This window comes from Benincasa hispida, chromosome 3 (assembly GCF_027475165.1).
Source record: "Benincasa hispida cultivar pf3 chromosome 3, pf3_genome.v1.1, whole genome shotgun sequence".
Taxonomy (NCBI): Eukaryota; Viridiplantae; Streptophyta; class Magnoliopsida; order Cucurbitales; family Cucurbitaceae; genus Benincasa; species Benincasa hispida.
The window spans coordinates 51,609,376-51,621,495 of record NC_143480.1 but is presented as its reverse complement, the minus strand read 5'-3'; the positions used below and the strand labels follow the sequence as shown (position 1 = coordinate 51,621,495).

Sequence of the window (12,120 nt, the reverse complement as noted above, 5' to 3'; positions counted from 1 at the left end):
CTTTCAACCCATAACTTAACTCAAAATTGACCCAATCCACCAATAATTTTGAACTGTAGAAATATTTATAGTTGATCAGAATTTTTAACAATTTTCCCTGATAAAAGAAAACAGGTCAAATTATGTAGAACAAAATAAGAACAGTAAACCAAAAAAAAAAAAAAAAAAGATAATGACAGTAAATCCTGTGTCAGATAAGAATACATATGCAGCTCCGAAAGTGGTAGGATACAATCCATAGTAATGAACAAGATCGGTATGACCTGTGAGGGAGCAGAAGAGAAGGTACAGTACACTAATTGCTTATAAAACTATGCTAACAGTTTTTTGTTGAAATCCACAACCAAAAATGGCCCCATCACAGTAAAGGGTCCAGTGGTTATGGAACTTACTATAATTTTTTTGTTACAAACATTTAACATTCGACTTCGATGAGTCGTGTCCGATGGGACAAGGCTGATTGTCACTGTAAGGAGACCCCTATGGCCCATCCCGTTCTCAGAAGCATTCATAACAATTAATAATAATGTAACGAACAGGACAATGTCCATATGACAGCAGGGCCAAGGTTTTTGGTCTCTTTGCCTGTGCTCTGAGATTTCAAGTTGTGGAAAAGAGAAAGAGAAACAAAGCAAATCCAGTATATGATTCCAGTCATTTCATTGTGCTCAATCTGTTTTCATTCATTAAATATAACTTAATATTGAAACAACAACTGAGTTAATAAGAAATGATAGCTTTTGTCATGCCTACATGTATTTGATGTTCTTTATGATTGACTAATACTAATAGACTTTAAATAAATGAAACTCGTGGGGCTGTTCCAATGAGCTAATCAAACCGTTCCCAATCTTGAGTTACTCTTGTAGAAGATGGAGCAGGGGATGGGGGAGTCAAGCTACCGACTCCTGAGTCAAAGGTCTCCCATTCTGTCGTCACTGAAACCGTGTTGTGATTCTTGATGATTGATTTAGAGTTTTGGGCCTTCAACGCATCGAGTGTGTCCACGAAGTTCTGGACACGACATACCTGTTCAAAGCTATCTGCTTAGAACTGATGCTAAATGATTTTTGGGATTATCATATGCTTTGATGTAACTTTGAAGTTATAGAATGCCAAACTTTATTTTAGGTGCACACATGTTTGAGATTACTTTAAAGTCCACAACAGATTGCAAGGAAAAAATTTGCTTTTAATAGAATCTGACCTAACCGAGTGAAGCCTAATCATAAATGCAAAAGAGCACTGTTCAATTAGACGAAACATTTAACCACGCATATTAGCAGCAGCAATGACGAGCAAGCAAGATTTTTATTAAACGTACAAGTTTACTATTAGGAGACTCCAAATTGCTAATTCAATTATAGTCAGTGGGAATTCTCCCTAAAGGGTAGTACTGAACAGCAACACTAAAATATCATGTAAAAGGTCTTGTACCTTAGCATACCAATCAATAACATAGACTTCTAATGAATTGAGTAGGACACAGTTGGACAAACTATAGAACATATTACTAATGCAGACATCCTTAAAAATGAATACTACTAAATCCAGTAACTTCAATTACCAAAGTAAAACGAAGAACTATATTTTCATATATGAAAATTGGTCGCATACAAATATCAGCATAATGATGTTAAGTCCCTCTAAGAATTGTTTTTTTTCCATCAACATGAGATTATTTATTTTATATCAGATGGATGCATATAAAGGGATTACTCAAACTATACCACTACGCAGTATAATTGCGTGTAACCATCAATGTCTAAATACTAACCTCAGCTTTTCTCTGCAACTTTGCTTCTCCTTCAGCATCAATACTATCCAATTTCAACAATTGTCTCATCAGCAGCTCTGTTGATACTACGAATTCCTTGTCTGCGACCTTTGTGCCACTATTAACAGCTACTTCCAAGGCAGCAACCTATAGAGATAACACTTTAATAAACACACCCACAAAAGATAAACCAGCATAGCATCACATTACAGAGGTAAATCAAGTGTTTTCACAAACTGCAAGAGCGACTCACCCTATCTGAAAGCTTATCAACCTCAGACCGAACATCGGCAATGGCTTCTGATGCCTTTGAAACCCCCCCATCACTTCTCTTAACCTCTTCTACCACCTTAACATCTTCCACCACCTTCCTCTGCTTGCTTGTCTTGTTCTCCAAGAGTAAAATCTTTGACAAATTCTTCACCCCTGCGGTATGCAAATGCTCATCATCATCCTTCTCCTTACCCCGAAATAGGAGTCTCTGCTCTTCAGGCTGCAAACCGGTCTTCGCCACAAGGTGTTTTTTCATATCACCTGCAAAAGGAGCAACACACACAAAATCACCAACATGGAAACTGGTCCAAACTCCATTATAAGTACACAAGTGAACATGTGCCAGATACCATGAATGGGGAGAGTTCATTTACTATCATCAATCCACAGAAACAGAAGAAAACAACAATGTCAAACAAAACAAGTTGTTCCCAACTTCCCAATACAAATGAAAGAAGACATTAAGGAAGTCAACATTCATACAAACAAATAAGTTGAAGCCACAACCCCCAAACTCAAACTCACCCATTAAATCAAACCCAAAACAGACCATTCCACGAACTCTAGAAAAAAAGAACTAAAAACCCATGTCAAATCCGACAAAGCCACATCTAATCTTCCCACCACAACAGGAAAAACCCGATAAATCAGTTGATTTCAATCAATACAAATCAGAACTAAAACCCTAAAAAGAACTTGATACAAGAGATCAAATCCCTCAAACCCAAATGAGCAACACAAAGCACTAAAATAAGAACAAGGAGTATTCGATTAAAGAACAGAGGAAAATCAGTAGAGAAAGAGAGTACCAAAAGTCGATTGAGCAGGAAGGAAAAGCTTGTACTTGGTAGGGCCATGGCCGTGAGTAACACTGACGGCGATCATGGGGCCGGTAGAAGAAACATCGGCGCCATTGTTATCTTCTCGCTTCTGGACGAGCATGCCGCCGGGCCTCATCTCCCACTCAGTTTCGTCGTTCTTCTCGTTCTGTACAGTGGCTGATCCACTCAGATACGGATTCTTCTCTGTCATATTCTTATTTTTCCACAGTAAAATCCTTCAATCAGAAACAGAAACGGAAACCCCACACAAAAAAAAGAGAGATTTGGCAAAATTTATAGCGGTTTCAACTCGATTTCCTGATCGGAAAAGGAATTTCAAAGCTTTGGAAATTTTAATCACAACCCAATTTGCTTCTTCCACGAATTTGTAGAATTTTTGGTCCGTTGATTTCTGTTATGAATTCTAATCCAATTACAATTAGGAATACGATCTCTTCTAGTTCTATCCAGATCATCTAGGTCGGCCCCGACAGGCCAGATAAATCTATTCAAAAATCTTTTTGTTGGCATTTTATCTCAAATAATAATAATGAAACCCTTTTGCATTTATTTTTTCTTAATTTTTACATCCTCTCTTTTTTTCTTTTTCTTTTTCTTTTTATTTTTCCTTTTTTTCTCTTTCATCAACTAAAGTAATTGAAAATTTTAAGTAAGAAAATCCAAAAGTAATTAAAAATGATTCCTTTCTACGAGGAAAAAGGGGAAAAAAAGGTAAGATAAATATGATATAACTTAATTTTCAAATATAAAAAAATGAGCATAGAAAATTTCGAAAAAATCAGTAATTTTGGTATTTTAAATAATTATCTTAATAAAATTTAATATTCTACCATCAAAGATAAATTGATGGTAGTTACAAATAATTTAACCTTTATAATTAAAATAATATAACTATGACAAATCTTTGATTTAATCTTTAAATTAAAATAAAATTATCCCATATATCGTTTTTTTTTAATTAAAATAAAATTATTATATATAACTTTATATCAAATAAAAGGGTAAATATTTGGTTTTATTGAAATCATTAGATAAAGTGAGATTTTTAAAGAATTAGATAAAATGATTTTTTTTCAAAAAAAAAATAATTATCAACAAAATTGCAGTGAAATAAAATGACATTTTCTTTTGGGAAATTTGTTATCATCATAATTAAATAATATGGAATCTTTAAGAAAAGTTATTATCATTTAACGTGAATTTAAATTAGAGAAAATGTGATTTTTTTTAATATTTCTTTTATATTATTTAACGTGAATTAGAATTAGACCAAATGAAATTTAAAAGATTATATTATCATTTAACGTGAATTAGAATTAGATGAAAGAAGATATCTTTTTTGAAAATTTTAGATTTAATGTGAGATTACATCATAAAAGATGTAACTTTATGACATGAATTAAAAGAGACAAATGGAAAATTAAAACTTTGTAAATAAATGGGAGATGATACTAGGCTATTTGGGTTAGAAAAAAAAAAAGAATACATATTTCATATAATCTAATACTCTAAAAAAAAAATAAAGTCTATTTACTCCCCCTCGTGGAAACATCACTCGAATCTCTGAGTCACCGTATTCAAATATTGTGCACCAATTTTTCAAAGGTTGTGGTAGGTAATATCTTTGTAAATAAGTCTGTCAAGTTAACCTTTGAACAGATTTGTTGTATAGTGATGTTGTCATTTTCTTCAAGATCATGAGTGTAGAAAAGTTTCGGTGAAATATGCTTTGTTCTATTTTCTTTAATATATCCTCCTTTGATTTGGGCTATACATGTCGTGTTGTCTTCGTATAATATCGTTGAAAGATTTTTATTAGAAGAAAAACCACATGTTCCACGAATGTGTTGAGTCATTGATCTTAGCCACACACATTCTCACACATTCTCGTTTTGTCTAAGGATGTTCCACGAATGTGTTGAGTCATTGTTTATTACCCTTCAAGCATGGAATCGTTTTGTCTAAGGATCAATGTCCTAAGACATATCAAGAGGTTGTGGAGATGAGATGGATTCCCTATGCTTCAGTTGTTGGAAGCTTAATGTATGCAATGTTGTGTATCAGACCCGACATTTGCTATGTAGTAGGGATTGTCAGTTGTTATCAGTCCAATCCAGGATTTGATCACTGGACAGCAGTCAAGACGATCCTTAAGTATCTTTGGAGAACGAGGGACTACATGCTCGTGTATGGAGATAAGAATTTGATCTTTACAGGATATACAGACTCTGACTTTTAGATTGATAAAGATTCTCGTAAATCGACCTTGGGGTCAGTGTTCACTCTTAATTGAGGGGTTGTAGTGTGGCGAAACATCAAACAAGGATGCATCGTAGACTCCACTATGAAATCCGAATATATAGTCGTTTGTGAAGCAGCTAAGAAGGCTATTTGGCTGAGGAAATTCCTTACAGATTTGAAAGTTGTTCCAAATATGGATTTTTCGATCACTCTTTAATTTGATAACAGCGAGGTTGTGGCAAATTTGAAGGAACCTCGGAGTCATCGTCGAGGTAAGCATATAGAATGAAAATACCACTTGATCAGGGAGATTGTGCATCATAGTGATGTGATAGTCACGAAAATCATGTTGGAGCACAACATTTCTGATCCGTTTACAATGGCTTTCACAGCTAAAGTATTCAAGGATCATCTGGAGAGTCTGGGTCTATGGGACATGCAGCACCTTGTCTAGGACAAGTGGGAGATGATACTGGGTATAGAGTATACCCTAGTTTATTGTATATTGTACTTGTAATTTTTCACGTATTGTACATTAGTCTCCCGAGGCATTAGGACAAAGTGGGAGATTGTTGGGATTGGTATCTTAATTCTTCCAGGGTCTCGTAGTTTGTAAACTGTACACATTGTTATGAATAAAATAAGAGTTATTTTATTTGGCATTTACTCATATCCAATAAACTAAGCTCCATGGTTAATGTATGTAAACTTCAGCATGTATATGAGATATACAAGTGAATCATGTCTTAAATGATAACCTAAAACGGTCTATAGTATAAGGATTAAGGAGGGATACCTGATCCTGCTGACACTACGGATATGGCCCGCTTTGTAGAGGTTTGCAAGTGTTGTGAACTACTACAGATGGTAGATCCTGACCATTCATGTGGAGATATACGAGCGGGGGTGTCCTATACAAAGAGTTTGTATAAGACCGGACCACGAGATGATTCATCTCTTTATATAACACCGTTGATACTTGAGACTTATATCTCACCTAAATGACCATAGGTGACATGGTCTCAATCTCGAGTGTTTTGGAAATCCTGCCTTTGAGAGCGGTCCTTTGATTAGTATGGGTGAGAACGGCCAGATTGCCAACTCAACATGCCTACCTTTTTGGGAATTTGTCTAATTTGGAGCTGGAAACTCAGTTATAGAAGATGAAATTCACTTCTTCTCCGAAGCAGGGGTAAGTAGATAAATTGCTCCCTTAAGGGCTGATTCCGGGTCTTGAACATAGTGGCCACAGCTTCTTTTTGGAAGAGAGGACTCAGTCATAGGAGGACTATGACTTATGTTCATTAGAGGGATCAGTGGTACTTAAGAAGTTAGATGTAACTATAAGGGCATAACGGTAAATTGGCCCAACTATACTTACGAGTGATCTGTGAAGGGTTATCGCATTGTTGATTGGTTGATATGGACACAAAATATATATGTAGTAAGGAGAGTGCAGTTGTCGGTCTTTAGTGGAGTGCTCGGCAGTTAATGGATGGTAAATCCTGTGACTAAAGAGTTTAGTCCGTTATTCACGTACCATTGGAGCTTTAAGCTACATGTCCATAAGGTCCCCTTGGTAGCTCAATGGATTCAAGTTGAGAATCAATTCTTGGGATTGATTTGAAATAATCAAATTGACAAGAGGAAATTCGATTATATATGATATGATCGGTGTGATGTATGAGATACATCAAGTGGAGGATTAATGTAAATGTGATTTATATTAAGTACCATAAAATAGAAAAAAAGCTATGGTTTATATGTTTCATGAGATGAAATCTTAAAACTATAGGTTATAAATATAATATGGTAAGTTGGTTATCATATATATATTTATAATAATATTAATTATTGGATAATTATCTCGTTTTCTCTAATAACCAATTGAGTGGGAGGTTATTGGTGGTTTTATGGTAACCGTGAAATAAAAAGAAATTGTTTTTCCTGAATTAAGGAAGAGTTTCTATTCTCGAAAAGTACTCATGGATTGCTATCAAGTGAATTGGTTTTCACTAAACGATAGCTAAAAGAGAGACTGAACAATTGTGGAGTGTTACTATACGATAGTTCACTCAGATGGTCGTAGCTAAACGATCGCAGGGCATTTCCTACACGATAGGTTGCTGTCTTTTAAACGATTGAGCATTCGTTTATACGATAGACATTTCTCATCTCTCACTTGCTTAATCGTCTACACGATTGTTACTCCTCTGATCTCTTCCTCTAACCAAGTCCATACAGAGCCTACACTTCTGGATTATCACACCAAGAATACCAAGGTAGCCATTATGGTGGTGTTCTCACTCAATTCAATTGAGTTCGAGGTTTTAGAGATCGTCCGTTGGGTTCGTGATCTTAGAAATCGTTGAGTTCGATTTTACTGTTGATCGTGCTGTGTTGCGATCGTTGTGTTCGAGCATTCGTGTGTTGTTGTCTTAGCGATTGAACGAGCGTTCATGATCAAGGGAGTCTGAAGAATGAGTTTTCAAAGGTATGTATTTGTTATCCCTTAATCTCATTGTAAAGTATATTGTAACTTCGTATTGTGCATGACCTGTAAGTTTCCGTTTCTTGACTGTAATTGTTAGTGTTCAATTTCGAATGGAATTTGGAGCCATCGTTCCACTGCTCATGGAAATCCTCATGTCTGATTTCCTTCACGTAGTTTCACTGTCTACCGGACATATATCTTCTTTGCTCATTTTTTAATCACCCAACATATGAAAATGATCCATGTTTCTTCATCAGAAGAAAATAATTATAACAAAAAAATAACATTTGGAATATAAAAAAGTTAACATTAACCAAGAAAAAAAATGAAAAAAGAAAAAAGAAAATGGACAACACTACTACTAAATATTCTCAAAATCAAAAGAAACACTTGTTATGTTATCAGCTGTGTCAATTTTCTCTTTGGGAGATTTGAAAAAAATGTGTCACATCCAAATATGTTATATTGGATGGGTCAAATATCTCATTATCTTGGTATGCAAAATTTGCATCGACATCTTTTCCTTTTTCCTTCAAGGAGGCTTGATAGAGATCAACTAAGTGTTTTGACGTACGACAGATACGTGACCAATGGCCAGTCATTCCGCATCGAAATTATTTATTTTCAACATTTTTTGAACTTTTATCTTGTCTTTTCCTTCGTGATCATCATTTTGTGTGGTTCTTTTGAAATTTGAATGATTAGAACGACCACTAAGAAAATAATAATTATTTCTTCATCTTCCACGATCACGACCTCAACCATAACCATGATTATTAAAATTCATGGTATTCACTTCAGGGAACGTTTTTGTTCCAGTTGGTCGAGATTCATGATTTTTCATCCACAATTATCAAAATTTACAACATTCATTTCAGGGAATGTTATTACTCTAGTTGGCTAAGATTTATATTTTTTTTTAATCAATAACTCGTTATTTCATTCAGCCACGAGAAGATATCAGATTATTGGGGATGATGTCCTAAATCTCCTGGTAGTCTCGTAGTTTGTAAACTCTGTAAACATATTGTTATTTAATAAAATAAATGTTATTTTATAAGCATTTACTTAATCCAATAAACTAAGATCCGAGATTATTTTATGTAACTTAAGCATGTATGTGGAGATATACAAGTGGATCATGCCTTAGGTGATAACCTAAATGGTTTGTCGTATATGGATAATGGAGGGATACTTTATCCTGGTGACACTACAAATACGACCTGCTTTGTAGATGTTACAAGTATTGTAAAGTGCTACAAATGGTTTGATCCTGATCATTCACGTGGAGACATGTGAATGGGGGTATCCTATATAAAGAATTTGTATAAAACCAGACCACGAAATGATTAGTCTCTTTATATAATGTCATTGATAATTGAGACTTACATTTCACTAGGATGACCATAGGTGACATAACTTGAATCCTGAGTAAGTTGGGAACTCTTGCCTATGAGGGCGGTTGTTTGATTTGTATGGGTGAGAGTGGTCAGATTGCCAACTCAACAAGCCTACCATTTTGGGGATTCGTCTGATTGGGGAGCTGGGAACTCAACTACAAAAAACGAAATTCACTTATTCCCCGAAATAGGGGTAAGTAGATAAATTGCTCCCTTAAGGGTTGATTCTGGGTCTTGAACATAGTGGCCACACCCTTTCTTAGGAAAAGATGACTCAGTCATAGTGGGACTATGACTTATTATTCATTAGAGGAATCAGTAGTACTTAAGAAGTTAGATGTAACTATAGGGGCAAAACGGTAAATTGACCTAGCTGAACTTACAAGCGATTTGTGAAGGGCATCGCACTGTTGATTGGTTATATGGATACAGAAATATATTTGTAGTACGAAGAGTGCAACTGTTGGTCTTTAGTGGAGTGTCCGATAGTTAACGGATGGTGGATATCATGATTAAAGAATTTAGTCAGTTATTCACATACCGTTGGAGCTTCAAGCTACAGGTCCCCTTGGTAGCTCAATGGGTTTAAGTTGAGAATCAGATTTTGGGTTAGTTTGAAGTGTTCAAATTAACAAGAGGAAATTTGATTATGTATGATATAATTCAATTAGTTTAATTATATATGATATAATTGATACATTATTTTATTGGAGGAATTAATATAAATATGATTTATATTAAATACCATAAAATAGAAGAAGAACTATGGTTTATATGTTGTATATGATGCAATATTAAATAGGTTATAAATATAATATGATAAGTTAGTTATTGTATTTATTTATAATTTATTAATTATATGATAATTAATAATTCTTTTTCTCAATAAACTACTTTAGTGGGAGGTTATTTGCAGTTTTATGGTAACTGTGAGATAAAAGAAAAATTTGTTTTCCAAATCATTGAGTCGTATCATCTCACAAAAATCACTATCGAATAAAAAATTTTTACTAAACAATAGTATTAGAGAGCTAAACGATGTATCGAGTTTACTATACGATAATTACTCGTTGCTACACGATCGAGTATCAAGTCTATATGATAGGCTTCTTCTTCTACACGATCGTTTGATCACATACTCGATTGTTTACCTCCTCCTTCCCTTTATTCAAAGTCATACAGAGCCCACAACTTCTAGATTCTCACACCAAGAATACCAAGGTAGCCTCGTGGTAGTGTCGAGTTCTGTTCGAGGGTTGAGGATCGAGTTGTACTCGATTGTGATCGAGGATTTTCCAGTTTGTACTGTTTGCTGATTTGCTTGTTGCATTTGTGTTGTTGGATGCATTGCTAAACGATCGAGGGATACGTGAAGAAAGGGTTCTTCAAAGGTATTGTTTACTTGATCCCTTGTTTGTTCTTTAAGAAACATGTTGTAATTTAGTCTTTGTGCATAACTGTTTTTGTTATACTGTAAATGTATGTGTTCTTTCTCAATGGCATTTGCAACAATTCGCTTCTGCTCATTGATTCTCTACATTTAGAGTTCCTTCACAGATGAGTGCATAATATTTTTAAAATATTTCTTTCAATATTGCTACTGTAGAAGCATATCTGAAATGTAGAAAAAGTTCTTCTCTAACCTATTGATTTAAAATTTTGGAGCTTCAAGTGCATCCATTTACGACGAGCTTTTAGGAAGAAAGTTTGTTTTTTTTATGATCACATTTTTTTGGCATCAAACACTAATGACAAATAATTATTACCATTAATATCAAATGTTACAAATTATAATTATGTAATATTTTCCATAGTAACACCATTATAGAATATTATGTTTATATTAGAAATTTAATATATATCAAATATGTAAAAGAACGTTTAATTTATTAATTATAACGAATAGGAAAAAACCAACATACCTTTAGGATCTACCTTTAGCGAGAAAAACGATAGAAGCTCGTGGTGATAACGTATTGTAAAATTGAGAAGCACAATCACGTATAACGAGAACACGGATATGGATAAAATATAATAATAAAATAAGTAAAACATAATATATAAATATATAAAATAAATAAATAATAAAAGTAAACAAAATAACAAAATATGAATTTCTCCATTTTCTCCAATATTTTTTGATTGATCACCAATGTATGTCTCTCTTCTCAAGTTCCACCAAATGCCTTTATTTATAGGCAAAATGGCAAGTAGGAGACACATGGGTAGAGTAACACATGACTTGGGCATCTAAGGGCCCGTTTGATAACGTTCTCATTTCATGTTTTCTGTTTCTCGTTCTATATTTCTTGTTTCTTGTTTCTTGTTTCCTCTTTTTTTAGAACAAGAAACAAGAATATGTTTGATAACTATTTTTGTTTCCTGTTTCTTAAAAAAAAAAAACAAAAAACAAAAAAAACAAAAACTTGTTTGATAACTATTTCTTGTTTCTTCTATTTCTTCCTCATATTTTTTTTACATGTTTTATAGTTTAAATATAATCTAATTAGATAAAATAAAAAGGTATATAGCATGCATTAAAATATAAAATAATTTTCAAATATTTAAACTATCGAATACACATAAGTCCTCATGTAAAATTAATATCGATAATACAAATGTTTTTATCATTCATATGTTGCTAAATTTGATTTACAATATTATTTCTCACTCAAGTCATTTGTTTTAAATTTTAAATGATGTAGACTCAAATCTAACTCAATTATATTATTATGTAAATGTCGTAATTGTAAAAATATTTAAAAGAACCTAAATGAATATCTTAATAAACAAAATTTATATTATTGTAAAATATAACTGGTTTCATATGTAAGAAAAACAAAAAATATATATATAAATTTTAAAATATATATATATAAATGCATATTGCAAAATTTAAAATTCAAAATTCAAAAAATATTTATATATACATATTGAAAAGGAAAATTATTTTAAATGACAAATCTATAGAAAATATTTTAAATAATAGCAAAATATCACAGTCTATCTGCGATAGACCATGATAGATAGTCAAATTTTGCTATATTTGTAAATATTTTGGTTCATTTTTCTATATTTGAAAACAACTCTATT

At 33.2% G+C, this 12,120-nt stretch overlaps 1 protein-coding gene across 1 annotated transcript; it reads right to left on the bottom strand.

The window, feature by feature from the left end:
- Positions 1 to 657: 657 nt before the first annotated feature.
- BAG4 (BCL-2-associated athanogene 4) lies at positions 658 to 3,427 on the bottom strand. The gene is made up of 4 exons (XM_039024959.2): positions 2,860 to 3,427; positions 2,031 to 2,311; positions 1,778 to 1,924; positions 658 to 1,029 (listed from the first exon to the last, which is right to left on the bottom strand). The coding sequence occupies exons 1-4, from the start codon at positions 3,080 to 3,082 to the stop codon at positions 832 to 834; spliced, it is 849 nt and encodes a 282-aa protein (XP_038880887.1). The 5' UTR covers positions 3,083 to 3,427; the 3' UTR covers positions 658 to 831.
- Positions 3,428 to 12,120: the final 8,693 nt, after the last annotated feature.

Excerpts from the sequence above, each read along its gene's own strand:
- BAG4 (XM_039024959.2), bottom strand. The coding sequence starts at position 3,082 with ATGACAGAGAAGAATCCGTATCTGAGTGGATCAGCCACTGTACAGAAC. Across the intron at positions 2,312-2,859 it reads TCCTGCTCAATCGACTTTTG|GTGATATGAAAAAACACCTT; the intron begins GTACTCTCTTTC and ends CTCCTTTTGCAG. Across the intron at positions 1,925-2,030 it reads TTGATAAGCTTTCAGATAGG|GTTGCTGCCTTGGAAGTAGC; the intron begins GTGAGTCGCTCT and ends TTATCTCTATAG.